Here is a 23,340-nt window from a genome sequence, read left to right as displayed (position 1 = left end):
TTATCAAAATTCTAAGCCTTTAAATTGCCAACTTTCGGCAAAATAACACAAATCAACCGACGAACCTCCGAATTCGATTTCGGGCATATGCCTAAGTCTAAAATTACGACATGAGTCTATCGAAGCCATCAAAATACCTCTACGAGATTGTTTTTCACAAATGTCAAACCTCGGTCAATATTTTCACTTTAAGTTTCTAAAGTGAGAATCACTCACCCAAATTTATTCCGGAACATCCGAAAATCAAATCCGGCCATGTACATAAGTCATAATACACAATATGAAGCTACTCAAATGACCACAAGGAAAACATACTCCCTCGACTTCCCACTATTAGTATAATTGAATTAGAAGATCTCATATTTTGAAGCTTTCCCACCATGTAGGTTAAGAGTTAAGCTCAACTCAAAATTTCTTCCATTGTATAAAACTATGTAGACATATAAGCATCTCATCCATCTCTAATTAGCAAGAAACTAATAGCTTCCCGACTTAGTTTCTTTTTCCAATAACTTGTAAATCTTCATTCCTTTCAAACAAAACGTTGTTGAGAATAATAAGATTTGAAGGGTAGTTTAGACTATTTAAAAACTAGTTAGTTAAGAAGTTTGTTAGTCCTTGACAGCTAAGCGTAGATAAGTAGTATATAAAGAAGTCATGTGTATTTTATTTTTCTCAACTTTTTGATGAAATAACTTCTCTCCAAGCACTGACCTTCATTTTCTCCCATTTCTCTGCATGTTATCTTCTTCAGGTTCTAAATTCTATATGGTATTAGAGTAGAGAGCTACAGATTATAACTCATAAATTGATATGATTCTTCTTCTGCTCGTACTCTTTGAATTTTCCTTCCCAAAATCGATCTGACTCAAATTATAGCTCATTTCCTTTTCTCTCAAGCCATAATATGCTTAGCAATGGCGATAGATGATTTAGAGCAAGGAAACACAACTACTACATCAGAAAATTCTCAAGTACCATTTGATGATGAATTTGAAGGAGGCATTACAGGTGTAGTTACTTACCCACTCCATCTTGACCCTAGAGACACCAATAGTATTTATCTTATCTTTTTTCAGCTAGTTAGAAACAATAATGTTTGACTATGATATCGATCTATGCGAATTGCTTTGCTTGGCCACTATAAGCTTGGAATTGTGGATGGCAGATGGAAGAATGAGCGATTGCGTGAAAAATATTGGTACCAATGGTAAAGGTGCAATGCAAATTGTATTGTCGTGGCTAATGAATGCAGTTGCTCCAAACCTAATAAGTGAAATTGCTTAAGCTACCAATGCTTGTGTAGTATAGATGAATATGAAAGAGTGATTTGACAAATAAAATAATACTCGTCGCTACAATTTACGCAAAAAAATTGCTCCTCTAAGTCAAGGTACTTCATCTGTTTATGTTTATTATTCCAAGCTTAAGGACCTTTGGGATGAAGTAGAGGCTCTAGTGCCTAGTCCTAGTTGTGATTGTGTCAAATCTAGGGATTTTATTGTGCATTTACGTTAATTGTATCAATTTCTTATGGGTGTAAATGACTCCTACTCACAAGCTCGCAATCAAGTTCTTATGATGAAACCAGCACCCTATATAAATCAAGCCTATAAGCTATGTTAGCGGTGATGAGAGTCAAAGAGCTGTGGCAGCCACTGCTGGTATTTTAGGTCCTCTACCTAATGTACACATTGGACACTAAGAGTCAACTACATTATACGGTTCCAAACTAGCTGGCAATCAAAAGTTCAGGAAAAATTACAATATACAATGTGAGTTCGATAAACTGTAAGGACACAACAAAGAAAACTGCTATAAAATTGTTGGTTACCCGCCTGATTTTAAGTATTAGAAGAAAGGAGGATCATCTACCACGTCTGCTTACAATGTCTTCTCAAAGACACATAATGTGAATATACCTCAATCTCCGGGTCTAAGAATTCTTACGTCTCAAATGTATATGCTTAAAGGTTGCATTCCAACTATATCTCAAATGCCTACTACAGAAAGTAAATCCACCTCCTCTGTGCCAGTGCAGGGAACTTCCACAAGCTCCAATGACTCTCATAGAGAATCAATATGATCAAATTCTTCAGTTTCTCAACAAGATATCATGTTCCTCGTTCGTTGCCTATGCTTCAGGCATAAGTATTATCTTCTACGCTACTGATAATATACAAGAATGGATTATTAACAGTGATGCTACCGACCACATGATTTCTAATCTCAGTATGTTAACCAAGTTTAGTACAGTTGATCCTCCTTACTCTAAGAAGGTATTGGAGATGTTTCATCTGTTAAACATATTGGTACTAGTGCCATATTAGAGAAAAGTACAATTAAAAATGTGTTTCATATACCACAATTCAAATTTAGCTTTCTATCTATGTCAAAGATTACCAAAGAGTTGCATATTTCAGGATCTCTTCAGTGGGAGGGTGAAGGCAATTGGTAGAGAAGATAAAGGTCTATACATATTGCCTTCTTGGATTTCATCTGTTGATGCCCAATTTTGCCCTCACATTTTTTCAAATAGTACATATATTTTCAAAAATGTCATTTTTTATTCATTATTTAATTTACAAGATTTATACAAGCATTTTTCATAATTTTTAATAAATTTTAGAGCTTTAAAATTAATTGTTTTTGCATTTAAAATTACTTGAATATTTACTAATTATTCCTTTAAATTGTTTACAATAATTATCGTCCAAATTTGTTATTTTTACACCCCACATACATGTTTTAAAATATTTTACATTGTTTTATATAATTATATCTATATTTTAGTTATTTATGTAATTTTTGCAATAATAGCCTATGTTCATGCATAATTATTCTTTTATTACATTATTTGTGCCAAAATAGTATTTTTATATTTTATAATACTAAATTATTATTTTTAACTATTTTAGTGAATAAATAATTTTTTTAATTATTTATTAATTACTTTTAGAAATTATTTTGATAAAGTTTGTATATTTTAATTTATAGCCCAATTTTGGGCTAATTTTCGGATCAAAATCAAGCCCAAACAACTAGCCTGCTCCAATTTTACTATTCAGCGGCCCAAACCAAACGACCCCATTAACCCAACTCAGACACGACCCGTTCATTCGACCCGACCCGCTTCTCCTCTATTTCTGGTTGATCACAGCCACTCACCCATTTTTAATTACTCTCGCCCAAACCCTAACACCCATTCTCCTAAGACAGTCGTCCCTAAATCCTCTCATCCTCTCCCTTTCTCTGAGAAACCCTAGACTCCTCCATTCAAACTCCAACCCTAATCCAATATCCCATGGAGAATCTTCCTTATTCCCTTTCCTTTTTTGCTCACACGATGGTTCTTACCATTTCCTCAGGGTTACAAAATTTGGTACTCGATTATTTATGGAAGCTGAATCACTAGATATTCATTCAACTCCGATCTTATACTATCCTCATGTTTATGACCCGATACACTCATTACCAGGACATATGGGTCCGATTTAGTGAGATCTGTTACTATTTTTGTTCTCCGTCTTGAACTAGGGTTTGCTTGACTTCTCCTAAATTGATTCTGAATTAATTTCGCATGCTATTCTTTCCTTTTTATGATTGATTGACTGTTTTTCCTTGTTTGTGTGTTTAATTTTGCTACTATATAAACACCTCCCCTAATTCCTTTTGAATGGACCTTAGTCATTGAAATTAACTACTGTACTCTCTTATTCTCTTATTCTATACTACTCTGGAATCTGAGACTTTGGTCGGCTGAAAGCCAAGGATATTCGAGCTTGATTGTGTTCTTTCTTAGTGCGAGCACTGCCCGGGGTTCATTCAAAACCCTTGGGGAACTCTGACGCACTAGGATTTTAGGGGTTCTGTTGCTCTTTGCTGCTGTTAATCGAATTACTTCTGGAATTTGCTCTTCTCGTTTGCATGTTAACTTCTAACTGGCAAGTACCTATTTACCTTTGCAATTTCATTCTCCCTTCGTTTGTGTTCACGCTATGTATATCTATGTCACTGAAACCTTCGTGAATCAACATGCTACTATGTCATCTCTGTTTCTAGCTCTATTTTGCTCTAAAGTTGTTTCATGAATAAATGTTCCTTCTAGCATCTAACCTAGTGTGACGACCCGACCAGTCGTCTCATGAGTTACAACTCCGTTTTCCCCCCATTTCAGCTTCTTTACGCTTTGTCATCCGTGTTCTATGTGATCGGGTTGATTAGTTTGAGTTCGGAGAGGATTTTGGTAAGAAATGAGACACTTAGCCTCTTTTAAGAAGGCTTAAATTGGAAAAGTCAACCGGATATTGACTTATGTGTTAGAAGACTCGGATGTGAGTTCTAATGGTTCGGTTAGCTTCCGGAGGTGATTTGTGACTTAGGAGCGCGGCCGAAATGGGTTTTGGAGTTGTAGAGAAGATTTAGGCTTGAATTGGCGAAGTTGATAGTTTGGCGATTTCCGGTTGATAGGCGAGATTTTGATATAGGGGTCGAAAAGGAATTCCGAGAGTTGCAGTAGCTTTGTTGTGTATTTGGGATGTGTGTACAAAATTTCAGGTCATTCGGGTGAGATTTGATAGACTTTTGATCGAAAGCATAATTTAAGAGTTCTTAGGCTTGAATCCCCTGTTAAATTGGTGATTTGATGTTGTTGTGAGCGTCCCAAGGTTTTGAACAAGTTTGAACGATGTCATGGGATGTGTTGGTGCAATTGGTTTGGAATTCTAGGAGTTCCGGGTAGGTTCCGAGATGTTTTAGACCAAAAATCATAGCTGTAGCAGGTCCAGAAGGGTTACAGGCCTCGGAACCCACCCGCGCGGACCACACAAAAGGAAGTGCGGCCGTGGTATATGCTGTGCGGATCGCACAAAATGAAGTGAGTCCGTGGTAGTTTTGTGCGGGCCGCAGTGTTTTTGTGCGGATTGCGGTGCTTTTGCGCGGACCGCGGTGGTTCTGTGCGGACCGCGGAGGCTGAAATATGAGGGGTACTCTATAAATACGAGGTTTTGGGTTTTATTTAATATTTTGACCTAGAGAGCTCGGATTTTGGTGATTTTTCGAAGGTTTTTCAAGAAATTCATCGGGGTAAGTGATTCTAACTCAGATTTGGCTGGAGTACATGAATCTATCTTTGAATTCATCATTTAATTCATGATTTGGGATGGAATTTGGGAAGAAAATTGTGAAACCTTTCAAAAATATAAAATGATGATTTGAAAGACCAAATGGTATCAGAATTGAATAATTTTGGTATGGTTAGACTCGTGAGGGTATGCGAATTCCGAAAATGTAAATTTTACCCGATTTCGAGTCGTTGGCTCGGGGCTCGGGTTTTGCTAATTTCGGTATTTTTGATATTTTTCGAATGTTTTCACTTGGACTTTGTTCCCTTAGCATATTGTGATATGTTCGTTCTGATTTTGGATAGATTCGACGTGCGTGGAGACCAATTCGAGGGGCAAAGGCATCACGAGCTAGAGAATTAGCCGATTCGAGGTGAGTAATGATTGTAAATGATGTCCTGAGGGTTTGAGACCCAGGATTTGCACATCGTAGTGCTATATTGAGGTGAGACACGCGCTCGATGATGAGCGTAAGGTCTTTTACTACTGGGAATTTGTGACTTGGTCCGTCCCGATTGATGATTTTTACCGTGTATTTGACTGAAATTTTATTTGTTATCATCATGATTTGGGCTGATTGCCATATTTGGGCTTCGTGCCAACTATCTGAACCCTACGGGGATTTTGACTGATTTTCCTCGCTATACTTGTTAAAAATCATATCCTCAGTCATGTTTCTATTTGTTTTAAATGATTCGAGCTGGTTTTATCATACTATTCCTAAATGAGAGGAATTTGTGGGCTGAGATCCCTATCTCCTATTATTGTGCCCGAGAGGCTGTAAGGTTAATGGCTGAGTGGGGTTGAGAACCCAATGGTGAGGATATTATATATGTTATGGATCAGGCTGCACGCCGCAGTAATACTTATATGGATCGGGCTGCACGCCGCAGTAATACTTAAATGGATCGGGCTGCAAGCCGCAACAATATAGCGCTTGGGCTGTAGGAGCCTATACGGAGTCAGCACACCCCCAGTAAGCACAGTCGACTATCTATATGGATTGGGCTGCACGCCGGAGCGATGTACGGATCGGGCTGCACGCCACAACGGTTATTCTGATTGCTGTTATTATGAGAGATACATGGGTCGAGAGCTGAGAATGAGCACTAGTGATGAGAGTGAGCCCGAGGAGCTGATACTGTTCTGAGTGATTGATACTGTGCCCGAGGGGCAGATTTCTACTCGTTATTTACTTGCCAAATTACCTATTTTACCTGATTTAAAGAGATTTCACTTGACTTCCTCACTGATTTACTGCTTTACGTGATTTTTACTACTTTGATATAGAATTGCTTTGTGTCTTATGTGTTTTCATGCTTTCAGCCATTATTTATAATTATTACTCACTGTGTCGGAGTACTCACATTACTCCCTACACGCTGTGTGCAGATTCAGGCATCGCAGAGTCTGCTCCTGAATGTTGATCCTCCTAGTCCAGGCAGTGATTCGGAGACTACGAGGTAGCTGTTGGCGTACGCATCCCCATGCCTCCCTTATCTTATCATTTTCATGTTCTTAGAACTATTGTATCAGATTTAGTGTTCAGTAGACTTGTATTCGGATTTCTTAGTTGCTCATGACTTGTGACACCCCAGTTTGGGATGTGTCGGTATGGTTCTTACTGAGGTTATCGTTAATTCCGCAAATTATGGATATTATATCATGCTTTAGAACTATTTATGATATTTAACTGTTTAAAAGAGGTGTTCTGTTTGGTCTGGCTGGCCTTGTCTTCACGAGAGGTGCCATCACGACTGGGTTCGGGAATTGGGTCGTGACAAGTTGGTATTAGAGCCTAGGTTACATAGGTCTCACGAGTCATAAGCGGGTTTAGTAGTCTCACGGATCGGTACAGTGATGTCTGTATTTATCCTCGAGAGGCTGCAGAACCTTTAGGAAAAACTTCATATTCTTGAAATTCTTGTCGTACGAACTTGTGGTTCGAGTACTAAACTTCTGTTATCCTATTCTCTCACAGATGGTGAGGACGCGAGCTACCGGACGAGGTAGATGACCACCAGTTGAGACCACCAGAGGCTGTGGACACGGTCGTGGTTGTGGAAGAGGCAGAGCAGCAAGGGCAGCACCTGTAGATCCATCAGCTGCCCTAGCTCCGGATCAGGCTCCAGCTATGGGTACTCCAGCAGCACCAATTCAGGCACCAGCTGTGCCCATCGTGGTTCCGTGTCTTCAGGAGGCCTTGGCACGGACTTATCAGTTTGCACTGGCCTGGCTCAGGCAGTTTCAGCCACTACAACAGTAACTACTTCACAGGCCGGGGGAGGTAATCAGACCCCCGCTGCTCACACACCTGAGCAGGTAGTGTAGGGACTTCAGACGCTGGGGGAACCTCCAGCCCAGCCGGGTGCACCAACTCAGGAGTTTGTGGTGCCAGTTATGCCGGATGATGAGCAACGTCGTCTTGAGAGGTTTGGTAGACTCCAGCATCCGTCAATCAGTGGTGCTAAGGGCGAAGATGCCTAGGGTTTTCTGGATAAGTGTCAGCGGATGCTCCGTACAATAGGGATTCTTGAGTCTAGTGGTGTGGCATTTACTACTTTTCAGTTATCTGGGGCCGCCTTCACTTGGTGGGAGGCGTATGGGAGACGTAGGCCGGTTGGTGCGGCGCCCCTTACTTGGCAGCAGTTCTCCACTCTCTTCTTGGAGAAGTATGTACCGTAGTCTCGCAGAGAGGAGCTGCGTAGACAGTTTGAGTGGTTGAGATAGGGGGATATGACTGTGTCACAGTATGAGTCAAGGTTTTCTGAGTTGGCTCGTCATGCCGTCTGGATGGTTCCGACAGATCGTGAGAGGATCAGGAGATTTGTTGATGGCCTTAACTATCATCTCCGTATTCTTATGACCCAAGAGAGGGTGTTGGGTGCTACATTCGAGGAGGTGGTTGATATCACTTGCGAGATTGAGACGGTTCACATTTAGGATCGAGAGGAGAGGGAGGGGAGGAGGCAGTGCCCTCGACTTCGTAATGGTCAGCTTCAGCAGAGGGGTCAGCCCTCGATTTCTGCTCTAGTTACTTCACCACCCTCCTAGCCAGCTAGGGGTGAGGGTCAGATAGCCAGGGGTCGCCCCAGAGGGGGAGGTCGATCAGGCGGTGGCCAGGCTTGTTTCTATGCACTTCCCGGTAGGCCAGATGCCATTGCTTCAGATGCTGTCATTACAGGTATTGTTTTAGTCTACCACAGAGATGCCTCTGTATTATTTGATCTCGGTTCCACCTTTTCTTATGTGTCATCATATTTTGCTTGTTATTTGGGTACGCCTCATGAGTTTCTTGCTTTACATGTTCATGTATCTACCTTAGTGAGCGATACTGTTGTTGTAGATCGTGTGTACCGGTCATGTGTGGTGACTATTGGGGGTCTGGAGACCCGAGTGGATCTATTGTTATTAAGTATGGTGGATTTTGATGTCATTTTGGGCATGGATTGGCTATCTGCATGTCGTGCTATTCTAGACTGTCATGCTAAGACAGTCACTTTGGCTATGCCGGGTGTACCGCGGATCAAGTGGCGTAGTGTGATTGATTATGTTCCTAGTAGGGTGATATCTTTCTTGAAGGCCCAACGTATGGTTGAGAAGGGTTGCCTTTCATATTTAGCGTTTGTGAGGGATGTGGGAGCTGAGACTCCTAGCATTGATTCTGTTCCAATTGTGAGGGATTTTCCCGATGTGTTTCCTGCAGACCTGTCGGGCATGCCACCGGAGAGGGATATTGATTTTGGTATTGACCTGGTGCCGGGCACTCAGCCTATTTCTATTTCGTCGTATCGTATGGCACCAGCAGAGTTGAAGAATTGAAAGAACAACTTCAAGAACTCCTAGATAAGGGGTTCATTCAACCTAGTATGTCACCTTGGGGTGCGCCCGTTCTGTTTGTGAAGAAGAAGGATGACACAATGAGAATGTGCATCGATTATAGGCAATTGAACAAGGTAACAATTAAGAACAAGTATCCTTTGCCTCGCATTGATAATTTATTTGACCAACTTCAGGGAGCGAGTGTGTTCTCCAAAAATTGATCTCCGTTTGGGTTATTACCAGTTGAAGATCAGGGATTCAAATATTCTTAAGACTGCTTTTAGGACCAGATATGGTCATTATGAGTTTCGTGTTATGTCTTTCGGGCTGACCAATGCCCCATCAACGTTCATGCATTTGATGAACAACGTGTTTCGGCCTTATCTTGATTCGTTCGTTATAGTATTCAATGATGACATTTTGGTGTACTCGCGCAGTTAGGAGGAGCACGCGGAGCATTTGAGAGTTGTAATGTAGCGATTGAGGGAGGAGAAGCTTTATGCAAAATTCTCCAAGTGTGAGTTTTGGCTCGGTTCAGTGGCTTTCTTGGGGCACGTGGTGTCTAGCGAGGATATTCAGGTGGATCCAAAGAAGATCAAGGAGGTTCAGAGTTGGCCTAGACCGTCCTCAGCCATAGAGATTCGTAGCTTTCTTGGGTTGGCAGGCTATTATCCCCGGTTTGTTCAAGGATTCTCATCTATCGCATCGCCCTTGACCAAGTTGACTCAGAAGGGTGTTTCATTTGTATGGTCGGACGAGTGTGAGGAGAGCTTTCAGAAGCTCAAGACAGCTTTGACCACAGCTCCAGTATTGGTTTAGCCATCAGCTTCATATTCATATACAGTGTATTGTGATGCTCTGAGAGTTGGGATTGGTTGTGTATTGATGCAGGAGGGTAGAGTTATTGCTTATGCTTCTCATCAATTGAAGCCCCATGAGAAGAACTACCCTGTTCATAATTTGGAGTTGGCTGCCATAGTTCATGTATTGAAGATTTGGAGGCATTACTTGTATGGCGTATCTTTTGAGGTATTCACCGATCATCGCAGTCTTCAGCATTTGTTCAAGAAAAAGGATCTTAATTTGAGGCAGCGGAGATGGTTGGAATTACTTAAGGATTATGATATCACTATATTGTACCATCCAGGAAAGGTCAATGTGGTGGACGATGCTTTGAGCCGAAAGGCAGTGAGTATTGTTGCGGCGTGCAGCCCGATCCATAACATATATAATATCCTCACCATTAGGTTCTCAACCCCTCTTAGTCATTAACCTTACAGCCTCTCGGGCCCAATAACAGGAGATAGGGATCTCAGCCCACAAATTCCTCTAATTTAGGAATAGTATGATAAAACTAGCTCGAATCGTTTAAAACAGATAAAAACATGACTAAGGATATGATTTTTAACAAGTATAGTGAGGAAAATCAGTCAAAATCCCCGAAGGGTTCAGATAGTTGGCACGAAGCCTAAATATTGCAATCAGCCCAAATCATGATGATAACAAATAAAATTTCAGTCAAATACGTGGTCAAAATCATCAATCGGGATGGACCAAGTCACAAATTCCCAGTAGTAAAAGACCCTATGCTCATCATCGAGCGCGTGTCTCACCTCAATATAGCACTACGATGTGCAAATCCGGGGTCTCAAACCATCAGGACATCATTTACAATCATTACTCACCTCGAACCGACTAATTCTTTAGCTCGTGACGCCTTTGCCCCTCGAATTGGCCTCCACGCGCATCGAATCTATCCAAAATCAGAATGAATATGTCACAATATACTAGGGGAACAAAGCCCAAGCGAAAACATTCGAAAAACATCAAAAATCCCGAAATTAGCAAAACCCGAGCCCCGGGCCCACGTCTCAGAATCGGGTAAAATTTATATTCTTGGAATCCTCATATCCTCACGAGTCTAACCATACCAAAATCATCCAATTCCGATACTATTTGGTTCTTCAAATCATCATTTTATATTTTTGAAAGGTTTCACAATTTTCTTCCCAAATTCCATTTCAAATCATGAATTAAATGATGAATTCAATGATAGATTCATGTACTCTAGCCAAATCTGAGTTAGAATCACTTACCCTAATGAATTTCTTGAAAAACCTTCAAAAAATCGCCAAAATCCGAGCTCTCTAGGTCAAAATATTAGATAAAACCCAAAACCTCGTATTAATAGAGTACCCCTCAGATTTCAGCCTCTGCGGTCCGCACAGAACCACCGCGGTCCGCGCAAAAGCACCGCGGTCCACACAAAACCACCGCGGCCCGCACAAAACCACCGTGGCTGCACTTCATTTTGTGTGGTCTGCACAACACATATCGCGGCCGCACTTCCTTTTGTGCGGTCCGCGTAGGTGGGTTCCGAGGTCTGCAACCCTTTTGGACCTGCTACAGCTATGATTGTTTCCCTAAAACTTCCCGGAACCTACCCAGAACTCCTGGAATTCCAAACCAATTGCACCAACACATCCCATGACATCGTTCAAACTTGGTCAAAACCTCGGGACGCTCACAACAACATCAAATCACCAATTTAACAGGGGATTCAAGCCTAAGAACTCCAAGAACTCTTAAATTATGCTTTCGATCAAAAGTCTATCAAATCTCACCTGAATGACCTGAAATTTTGTACACACATCCCAAATGACACAACAAAGCTACTGCAACTCTCGGAATTCCTTTCTGACTTCTATATCAAAATCTCGCCTATCAACCGGAAATCGCCAAACTATCAACTTCGCAAATTCAAGCCTAAATCTTCTCTACAACTCCAAAACCCATTCCGGTCACGCTCCTAAGTCATAAATGACCTCCCGAAGCTAACCAAACTATCGGAACTCACATCCGAGCCTTCTAACACATAAGTCAATGTCCAATTGACTTTTCCAACTTAAGCCTTCTTAAAAGAGGCTAAGTGTCTCATTTCTTACCAAAATCCTCTCCGAACTCAAACTAATCAACCCGATCACATAGAACACGGATGACGAAGCGTAGATAAGCTAAAATGGGGGAAAAAAAGAGCAGTAAATCATGAGATGACTAGCCGGGTCGTCACATCCTCCCCAACTTAAACAAATGTTCGTCCTCGAACGAGTCAAGAAAACATACCTGAAGCCTCGAATAGGTGAGGATATCTGCTCCGCATATCCCGCTCAATTTCCCAGGTAGCCTCCTCCACGGACCGACCTCTTCACTGCACTTTCACTAAAGCTATATCCTTTGACCTCAACTTCGGAACTTGACGACCCAAAATAGCCACTAGATCCACATCAAAGGTCAAATTATCATCCAATTGAACCGTGCTGGAGTCCAACATATGAGACGGATCCCCAATATACTTCCGGAGCATAGAAACATGAAATACCGGATGCATGCTAGACAAGCTGGGTGGCAAATCTTATAACACCCTTCATGGGTGAAACCTTCAGCAAGACATTCTCACCGACCATGTAGGACACATCTCGAACCTTCCGGTCCGCATAACTCTTCTGTCGCAACTGCACTGTACGAAGCCTCTCCTGAATCACCTTCACCTTCTCTAAGGTATCCTGAACCAAATCCGTCCCCAATAGCCTAGCCTCACCGGGCTCGAACCAATCAACTGGAGAACTACACCGCCTCCCATACAAAGCCTCATATGGAGCCATCTGAATACTCGACTGGTAGCTGTTGTTGTAAGCAAACTCTGCAAGCTGTAGAAACTTATCCCATGAACCTCCGAAATCAATAACACAAGCACGCAACATGTCCTCCAATATCTGAATACTACGCTTGGACTGCCCGTCCGTCTGAGGGTGAAAAGTTGTGCTCAACTCCACCTGAGTACCCAACTCTCGCTGAACAGACTTCCAAAACTGGGAAGTAAACTGAGTACCCCGATCTAAAATGATAGAAACCAGAACACCATGCAACCGAACAATCTCTCGGATATATAACTCTGCTAACCGCTCTGAAGAATAGGTAGTACAGATAGGAATGAAGTGCACGGACTTGGTCAGCTGGTCTACAATCACCCAAATAGCATCAAACTTCTTCAAAGTCTGTGGAAGTCCAACCACAAAGTCCATAGTGATCCTCTCCCACTTCCACTCAGGAATAACCATCTGCTGAAGCAAGCCACCCGGTCTCTGATGCTCATATTTCACCTACTGACAATTGAGACACCGAGCTACAAATCCCACTATATCTTTCTTCAATCTTCTCCACCAATGGTGCTGCCTCAAATCCTGATACATCTTCGCGGCACCCGGATGAATGGAATACGGCAAGCTATGGGCCTCTTCCAGAATCAACTCCCAAAGACCATCCACATTGGGCACGCAAATCCGGCTCTACATCCTCAACACCCCATCATCACCGATAGCCACATCTCTGGCATCGTCATGCTGAACTCTGTCCTTAAGAACAAGCAAATGCGGATTATCATACTGACGCTCTCTGATGCGATCATATAAGGAAGACCAAGAAACCACACACGCCAACACCTGACTGGGCTCCGAAATTAACTCTAGAGAAATATCAAGTTGCACATGAATGGCTCAATTAGAACACATTCTGCTTGTGAATTGATTTGTCACAAAAATCCAAAACAAGGTAGAAGATGAACTCAGGATAAGTAACACATATAAGCATTCAAACACACACAAATGCGCTAAGCTAGACATGCTTAAGAGAGCCAGAATTAGGACTAGAAATTAGGCTAGGAGTCATGACCCAATTACCGAACCCGGTCGTAATGGCACCTCTCGTGAAGACAAGTCCAGCCAGACCAAATAGAACACCTCTTTTAAACAGTTAAATATCATAAATAGTTCTAAAGCATGACATAATACCCATAATTTGTGGAATTAACGATAACCTCAGTAAGAACCATCCCGACACAGCCCAAACCGGGGTGTCACAAGTCATGAGCAACTAAGAAATCCGAATACAAGTCTACTGAACACTAAATCCGATACAATAGTTCAAAGAACATGAAAATGATAAGATAAGGGAGGCACGGGGCTGCGGACGCCAATAGCTACCTCGTAGTCTCTGAATCACTGCCTGGGCTGGGAGGATCAACACTCAGGAGTGGACTCTGCGATGCCTGAATCTGCACACAGGATGTAGGGAGTAATGTGAGTACTCCGACTCAGTGAGTGATAATTATAAATAATGGCTGAAAGCATGAAAACACTTAAAGCACAAAGCAATTCTATATCAAAGCAGTAAAAATCACGTAAAGCAGTAAATCAGTGAGGAAGTCAAGTGAAATCTCTTTAAATCAGGTAATATAGGTAATTTGGCAGGTAAATAACGAGTAGAAATCTGCCCCTCGGGCATAGTATCAATCACTCAGAACAGTATCAACTCCTCGATCTCACTCTCATCACTAGTGCTCATTCTCAGCTCTCGACCCATGTATCTCTCATAATAACAGCAATCAGAATAACCGCTGCGGCGTGCAGCCCGATCCATGTAGATAGTCGACTGCGCTCACTGGGGGTGTGCAGACTCCGGAGGGGCTCTTACAACCCAAGCGCTATATTGTTGCGGCGTGCAGCTCAATCCAAAAACCAAGACTGGCCAAAAGATCTGAAATGCGAACTACACAAATATTGCGTGGCCGCAAAAGCCACAACGCGGCTGCGATCGAAAATATGCGGTCCGCGAAAGGGAGATTCAGAGAGTTGCATTTTCAGGCCAAATGATAAGGGAGGTCCGCGCTATAAATGTGCAGCCACGAAAGTCTCACTGCAGCTGCGATGGAAATTATGCAGACTGACATGAAGTTCAGAGAGCTCACAACTTGAACAAAAAATGGAAGTGCGGTCCGCATCAAAATTACGCGGCCGCGATTGAAATTATGCGGCCCACGAAACTCATCTCAACCCAGATCCAGATTTGAAGAATGCGGACCACGATCAGAATTATGCAGACGCGAAAGCAAGAATGCGGTCGTGCTTAGAATTACGCGGCCGCACAACCTCCTCTGGGGTATTTTTGTCCGTAAATTTCAACTTAGTATAAATAGATCTTTTTGACATTTTTAGGTTATGTTATGTATTAGCAGAGCACGTGAGACGATTGAATATTTCGTTTTAGGCAATTTTGTACTAGAATTATCTTTCAACATTAGATTTTCATCTTTTAATCTAGTATTATGAATTTTATCTTTATTTCCTCTTTAATTTCTATTATTTCCATGAGTAGCTAAAACCACAACTAGGGTTCTGACCCAATCTTAGTATGGGTATTTGATGGGTATTTGAGTTTAGGGCTTGAATGTGTATGGGTTAGTGATATTTAGCGTAGTTCTTGCTAGAACTATAGAATTAGTGGTTGCAAACACTGATTCATGCCTTTATGACTTAGTCTCTACTTGAGAAAGAGGGTCTAAGTCTAGGAAAACTAGGCTAACAAGGAATTGAGTTGAACTTAAGCAATTGATAGCCTCAATAAACCTAGAGATAGTAATACCTGACTTGAGCTAACATCACTTGAATTACATGAATACCCATTTGGACTTTCGAAAGCCAAATTGGGGAAAATCACTCAAACTACCGAGAGGTATAGAGTATGTACCCGGGTGTGATAGCTATATTACATCCTAATTAATTAAGAACTTGCCCTAGATTTTACTATCCGTTAGATATCCACCTAGGTAGAAGTCACGACCCTAGTCTCTTTAAGCATTTGATAACCAACAACAAAAACATTGTCCTTAGATTCAATTATTGCAATCTTTAGAGTAAAGTTAGAAGTAGAAATCAAACCAAATATGTGTGGAAGTCTAATTAAGATCAAAACCCACATCTAGACTTAGATATAAACCTAATTCCAATTATTAACTCCCTGTGGATTCGATCCCGACCTAGTTGGATTAAAACTGCATCGATCACCCTCACTACTCAATAGTAGTGTAGGTTTGGAATCGATCAATTTTTGGCACCGTTGCCGGGGAGTTAGATGGTTTTAGCTATATATCTGAGTATTTGTGTGTTTTGTTTTTTGTTCCTTCCATTTTTCTAATTTGTGTGTGAATTACTTTTACGTACCAAATGTCTCTTAAAAACGAAGCCCTCGATAATTTGCCATTGGGGGAGGAGGTAGATGATGATTACGTGGATGAGATTCAACCCGATTCTCAAGTATAAAGTAGAGCCCGACTGCCTCATGATAATATCCCAAACCCCCGACCTCCTCCAAGGGCAGCACACCGGGTGTTGCCCAACGAACGCTGTGCAAATGCAATAGTCCTGCCCGGATTAGAGCGGGCAACTTTCAAATGACCAATGTCATGATTACACTATTGGAATAGCGGGGTTTCTTAACCGAAGCTCCACACCAAAACACCTACAAGCATCTCAATAGTTTTGTTGACAAGCGCTGGGGGAGCAAGCAAACTAATGTCTCCGAGGACGCATTGAGGTTAAGGCCTTTTCCATTCTCTCTAGGGGGAAGGCTTTGGATTGGATAGAAAGGTTACCCAACCATTCCATCACCACTTGGGATGAGTTGGCCAAGAAGTTCACTGAAAAGTTCTTTTCTCTGGAACATATGGCAACGCTAAGAGATGAGATCCTTAATTTTAAACAAGAGCCAAATGAACCGCTACATGTGATTTGGGAAAGGTATCAGATGATGGTTAAAGAATGTACGGATAATGATATGACCGAAGCCATGATCCAACAAACATTATACCCTGGCATCAACACAACAAACCAATGTGTGGTTAACCAACTCGCCGAGGGGAACTTCATGAACATGCCATATGCCAAAACATGTGAAATACTTGATGAGATGGCAGATACATCCTCGACGTGGAAAAGTAGAGCCAATGTGCCACAAGGTGACCTAATGTTATTCACCTATACAAGGAGCTACATGACCACGATCAAGCTATAGCCGAGTTAACAACTACCATGAACCAATTGGCCAAAGCTAAGTTGCAACAAGTTCAAGGACCAAAACAAGTGAATTCCATGGAATGAGTAAATATGATGATCAACAAGAGAAGGCAACGAGGTCAACAAGTTCAAAACAATCCGGATCAGTTTGAGCAAAGTGGTAGTGGGTACAATCAAGATGATTCCTATGATGATCAAAGTGAAGAGGTTCAATATGTCAACAATTATCAAGGTCAACGGGGAATTGATCTCAATCAACAACAGTGGAGATCATAAGGAAATTGGGGAAATCAAGGTCAACAAGGAAATTGGAATAGTGGCAAAACAACCAAGGAAATTGGGGGAACAACAAAAATTAAAATTGAGGTAATCAAGGAAATCAAGGCAATTGGTGTGGCAACAATAATAGTAATTGGGGAGGCAATAACAATCAAGGGGGCTGGAACAACAATAATCAAAGGTCGGGCTTTCAAAGGCCTACGATGTATCAACAATCGAACAACCCGCCTCCATTTCCGTCACAAGGTCCTAGCTCTTCCAACAATGATATGGGATGGATTGAAACCATGTTCAAGCAAATGATGAAGAAAAATGCCGATTTCGATGCCCAATTAGCCTCCCACAACACTTCTATCCGCAACTTGAAAGTCCAACTTGGCCAAATTTCTCAAGATTTGACCCTGAGGGGGCACTACCAAGTGATACGGTAGTAAACCCAAAGGGTGAAAACACTACAGGCCATGCTATAGCGGTGACTACAAGAAGTGGTAGAGGTGGAGTTGATAGTACCTCTAATCCAAGAAAGATTGTGAGTGATGAGGTGTTAGTGCAATATGATGATGAGCCAAGCAATGATATGCAAGTTAATGATGAGAATATGAATGATGAAGTGAGGATAGACATTGATGACAACATGGAGGAGACACAAAATGATGTGAACCCGTTTAGGGAACATGTGATAGACATACCGGAAATGGTAGTGCCCAAAGCCAAGGCTCCTTTGCCAAGGCCTCCTCCACCATATCCTCAAAGGCTTGCAAAGCAAAACAATAAGAACCAATTCAAGAAATTCATTGATATGATGAAAAGTTTGTCCATAAATGTGCCTTTGGTTGAAGGTCTAGAGCAAATGCAGGGATATTCCAAGTTTATGAAGGACTTGGTAACAAAGAAGAGATCAATGAACTGTGAAATGATCAAAATGACACATCAAGTGAGTTCCATTGTGCACTCCATGGCTCCAAAGTTATAAGATCCCGGTGCCTTTACAATCCCATGCACTATTGGTAGTGTCGATCTCACCAAAGTTTTGTGTGACTTGGGAGCAAGCATTAACTTGATGCCATGTTTTGTGTTCAAGACATTAGGGATTGGTCAACCAAGACCTATTTCTATGAGGTTGCAAATAGCGGACCGAACAATGAAGAGACTATGGGGGATAATTGAAAATGTTCTTGTTGGGGTCGACAAGTTCATACTTCCTGCAAATTTTGTGATACTTGACTGTGAGGTTGACTACGAGGTGACAATCATATTGGGGAGACCTTTCCTAGCTACAGGGAAGACCTTAGTTGATGTGGAAGCTGGGGAGCTCACCTTCCGGGTGGGCGATGAAAAAGTTGTGTTCTATGTGTGCAAGTCAATGAGGTAGCCTAATAGCAACGAAGTATGTTCGTTTGTGGATCTTGTGACCGAAGTGATTGCTGAAAACACAAGTGCCGTGATTAATGTGGAAGACCCATTGGAAGATGCATTATTGAATCATTATGTGGATGAGAAGGAAGGCTAGGTGGAATATGTTAATGCTTTGCAAGGAATGGGTTTAAATGCATATGAGCCCCGAAAACGTTCCTTGGACCTCGAGAACTGGAAGACTCCACCAACAAAGCCCTCAATCGAGGAGCCTCCTACATTGGAGTTGAAGCCCTTGCCTTCACACCTCAGGTATAAGTTCTTAGGCCCTTGTTCCACTTTACCTGTTATTCTTTCCTCGTGCTTAACTAACGTGCAGGTATATGCCATCCTTGCGGTGCTCCAAAAGAGGAAGAAGGCAATAGGTTGAACATTGGCGGATATTCGGGGTATAAGACCCGCCTTTTGCATGCACTAAATCATATTGGAGGAGGATGCCAAACCCTCCGTGGAACATCAAAGAAGGTTGAATGAGGCTATGTAAGAGGTAGTCAAGAAGGATATTATCAAATGGTTGGATGGGGGGGGGGTTGTCTAACCCATTTCTGATAGTTCATGGACTTCACTGGTGCAATGTGTCCCAAAGAAGGGGGCATGACTATGATTACAAATGACAACAATGAGTTTATCCCCACAAGAATTGTCACTGGTTGGAGAGTATGCATGGATTATAGGAAGCTCAACAAAGTGACTCGGAAAGGCCATTTTTCGCTTCTATTTCTTAATCAAATGTTAGATAGGCTAGCTAGACATGCTTATTATTGTTTCTTGGATGGGTATTCCAGATATAACTAGATTCTTATTGCACCTGAATACCAAGAGAAGACCATTTTCACTTTTCCGTATGGCACATTTACATTCTCAAGGATTCTGTTTGGTCTATGAAATGCACCGGCTACTTTTCAACGGTGTATTATGGCGATAGTCACAGATATGGTGGAGGACTTCCTCGAGGTTTTCATGGATGATTTCTCTATTGTGGGGGATTCTTTTTATGCATGTTTGGATAATCTTGATAAAGTATTGACACATTGTGAAGAGACCAACTTGGTGCTTAATTGGGAGAAGTGTCACTTTATGGTTGAGGAGGGCATTGTCCTCGGCCATAAGATCTCCAAGAATGGTATTGAAGTGGATAAAGCAAAAATTGAAGTGATATCAAAACTCCCTCCTCCGAATTCTGTCAAAGGAGTGAGGAGCTTCGTAGGACACGCGGGATTTTACCGTCAGTTCATCAAGGATTTCTCAAAGGTGGTGAACCCCTTGTGCAAGTTGTTGGAAAAAGGTGCAAAATTTGTGTTCAATGATGATTGTATGAAGGATTTTGAGCTACTCAAGTATTGGTTGACTAGCACTCCCATCATTTCCACACCAAATTGGAGCTTACGATTTGAGCTCATGTGTGATGCTAGCGATGTGGCGGTAGGAGCGGTATTGGGGCAAATAATTAACAAGATATTCCATTTGGTCTAATATGCTAGTAAGACCATGAATGACGCCTAAGTCAACTATATAGTGACCGAGAAAGAATTCTTAGCCATTGTCTTTGCTATGGAAAAGTTCCGCCCGTACCTTGTGGGTACCAAGGTGATTGTTAACACCGATCACGCGGCGCTTCATTATTTCATGAGTAAAGAGGACTCAAAGGCTAGATTGATGAGGTGAGTACTTCTTATACAAGAGTTTAATCTTGAAATCATAGACCGAAAAGGGAGTGAGAATCAAGTGGCGGACCACTTGTCTCGTTTGGAAGAGGAGGGGAGGCCCCATGATGGCCTTGAGATCAATAATTCATTTATGTATGAACAACTCCTTTCCATGTCTTTGACTGGGATGCCTTGGTTTGCCGATGTGGCTAACTATCTTATGAGCGAAATTGTCCCGAATGAGTTCTCTTCAAATCAAAAAAAGAAACTCAAACGGGACTGCTTGGATTATTATTGGGACGAGCCATATCTTTTCAAAATTTGCACTGATGGTGTTATTCGGAGATGTGTTCCAGAAGAAGAGCAATTGGGTATTCTTGAAACTTGCCATTCTTCACCCTATGGTTGGGCGACAACTGCTACAGAGGTTCTAAGCTGTGGATTCTATTAGCTTACCTTGTACAAAGATGCTAGGGAGCTTGATAAGCAGTGTGATGATTACCAAAGGGTCGGTGGGATTTCCAAGAAGAATGAGATGGCTCTCACCACTAACCTTGAGATTGATATTTTTGATGTATGGGGCATCAACTTTATGGGTCCATTTGGGAGTTCGTATGGGAACACCTATATTCTTGTTGCTGTGGATTACATTTCCATATGGGTCAAAGATGTGGCTTTGCCCAACAATAAAGTATGGAGTGTGGTGGCTTTTTTGAAGAAAAACATATTCACAAGGTTCAGCACCACAAGGGCCATCATTACTGATGGGGGTTCTCATTTTTGCAACAAAGCCTTTGACACTTTATTCTCCAAGTATGGTGTCACTCATCAGGTTTCAACCCCCTATCACCCCTTGACAAGTGGACAGGTTGAAGTCTCCAACATGGAGATCAAGAATATTCTATTCAGTACTGTCAATGCAAACCAAACTGATTGGTCAAGCAAACTTGACTATGCTTTATGGGCCGATAGAACAACTTACAAGACTCCAATTGGTTCTATATCGGTTGGTGTTTGGGAAAGCATGTCACCTCTCAGTGGAATTAGAGCATAAGTCCATGTGGGCATTAAAGAAGTTGAACCTAGAGTGGGATGTAGCTGCCAATCTTCGGGTGGAGCAATTGAATAAACTTAATAAGTTCCGATTCCATGCTTAATCCAGTTCGCCCTTGTATAAGGACAAGATGAAGTACCTACATGATAAGTATATACGGAATAAAGAATTCAAAGAAAGTAACTTTGTTTTCTTATTCAACTCTCAGTTACGGATGTTTCCGGGAAAGCTAAAGTCAAAATGGAGCGGTCCTTTGAAGTGGTGCACGTGACTCCTTTTGGTGCTATAGATTTGAAAAACAAGAATGGTGAGATCTTTAGAGTCAATGGGCACCGAGTGAAGCACTACCTTGGTAAGGTTGATGATGGCCACGTTGTGGCATTGATCCATTTCAAGTGAATGATGGTAACAAGCGTCAGACTGCGACGTTAAATTAGGCACTTCTTGGGAGGCAACCCATGTGTTTTTTTCTTTCTTTTGATTTTCTTCTTAGATTAGGCATTGTTTTGGACTAACAAGTTATGAAGTGTGTGTAGGAATTGGTTGTGCAGTGCAGGAAATTGACATGAAAAAATTTGACTTAGTGGTGAAATTTTGCGGACCGCGCCTAAAATTATGCAAACCACACAAGCACTTCACGGCCGCACAAATCTGACGGGGACCATGCAGGTGAATGATGGAAATTTCCAACTCTCTGAAGTTGGCCTGTTGAAACTCCTTAAGACTTCACGGCCGTGTTCACAATTCCGCAGTCTGTACAATTTGTGTGACCGCTGCTAATTTTTTGCGGACCGCGTCCAATTGAGCTACAAACAAGTAAAAAGTGCGGACCACGATAAAATTTTGCGACTGCACTCAGGTAAGTCTGTGGGGTCACTGGTTTAAAGTATAAATACACCTTTTGGAAACTATTCACACTTTACAAACCTTGACTTCTCACACACCTAAAGCACTGTGCAATTGTTCTTGCTTTCATCTCCTTCCATTTTCATCAAGTGTGATTCCTTGTTATATTTCATTACTGGTATGTTCATTTTAAATGATTTAACTTCATCTTTTTCTTTCCTTTTCTCTTTGTTTTAGTTTTCTTTTTATCTAGGGTTAAATTCATTCCAAAATGTCGAATTGATGCTTAAATCTTGCTTAGAATCATATGGATAGTGTAAAATGCATAATGGGGGCTAGGGTTAGTAGCTTTACATGGTTAATTTTCATTAATTTTGTTTAAGTAGTGAAAACCCTAGTATCAGTTGTTCATCAGTGCCGATGTGAGTTGCACTTTGCGGCCCCACATATTTTTTTGCGGTCCGCGATTGCCTATGCAGCCACGTACAAAATTATGCGGTCCGCGATACCCTAGTTCAGAGGCACTGACATTTGCTAGATTTCGCAGCCGCGGTCAATTTTTTGCGGTCCGCAATTGATCTTTTGCGGCCGCACTTAATTTTATGCGGACCGCATTTTTGAACTTCAGAGAATCAGTCATTTGTCTTCGCAGCCGCGTTCACTTTTATGCGGTCAGCGATGGGTCTTTTGCGGCCACACTCATTTTTGTGCGGACCACGATTGAGCAACTTCAGAGGGCTAGTAGTCTGAGCCTGGTCTCTTCGTGGCCGCGTTCACTTTTATGCGTACCGCGATGGACAGTTTTCGGCCGCACTCACTTTTTTGCAGTCTGCGCTGCCCTGTTCTGAGAATCACTATCTGTTATTTCCTCTATAATATTTTAACTCATGTTGAATACCAAGTCTAACTAACTTTCACTACTTGTATGTTGCAGACAATGGTACGTTCCCGATGTAGAGGTGATACTTCCAAAGGGAGGGTAGAAATCTCTCGAGGCCGGGTTCGGGACAAACCCAACATACCTCTATCAGTCCAAAAAGTAATCGGCAAGAAGGCAACTGCCAATAGAGCCCCGGACAGTTCAGACACTAGTGAGTATGTCCCATTCGGGGAGGTTTCTGAAGGAAACTCTGGGCAGGGACAACCAGAAGTCCCGTCCCAACAAATCCAGGGGAAATTGCATTTAGTTGATGAGTCCTCCTCCTATGAGGGTTCGGAAGAGGGAAGTGAAGATTCTGAACCCTCCCCCT

The 23,340-nt window shown here is 41.9% G+C and overlaps 1 protein-coding gene across 1 annotated transcript; it reads left to right on the top strand.

The window, feature by feature from the left end:
* The first annotated feature begins 16,942 nt into the window (after positions 1-16,942).
* LOC138879107 (uncharacterized) lies at positions 16,943-18,503 on the top strand. Its single transcript, XM_070158685.1, has 3 exons — positions 16,943-17,084; positions 17,428-18,065; positions 18,213-18,503. The coding sequence occupies exons 1-3, from the start codon at positions 16,943-16,945 to the stop codon at positions 18,501-18,503; spliced, it is 1,071 nt and encodes a 356-aa protein (XP_070014786.1).
* The last annotated feature ends 4,837 nt before the right edge of the window (positions 18,504-23,340 follow it).

The sequence above is a fragment of the Nicotiana sylvestris genome, chromosome 10 (genome assembly GCF_000393655.2).
Source record: "Nicotiana sylvestris chromosome 10, ASM39365v2, whole genome shotgun sequence".
Classification (NCBI taxonomy): Eukaryota; Viridiplantae; Streptophyta; class Magnoliopsida; order Solanales; family Solanaceae; genus Nicotiana; species Nicotiana sylvestris.
This window is presented reverse-complemented; position numbering and strand designations above follow the sequence as displayed.

Coding starts and splice junctions, on each gene's coding strand:
- LOC138879107 (XM_070158685.1), top strand. CDS start 16,943: ATGATGATCAACAAGAGAAGGCAACGAGGTCAACAAGTTCAAAACAAT. Junction 17,085..17,427: donor ATATGTCAACAATTATCAAG/GTCAACGGGGAA, acceptor ACCATGTTCAAG/CAAATGATGAAGAAAAATGC. Junction 18,066..18,212: donor TGATCAAAATGACACATCAA/GTGAGTTCCATT, acceptor TTTGTGTTCAAG/ACATTAGGGATTGGTCAACC.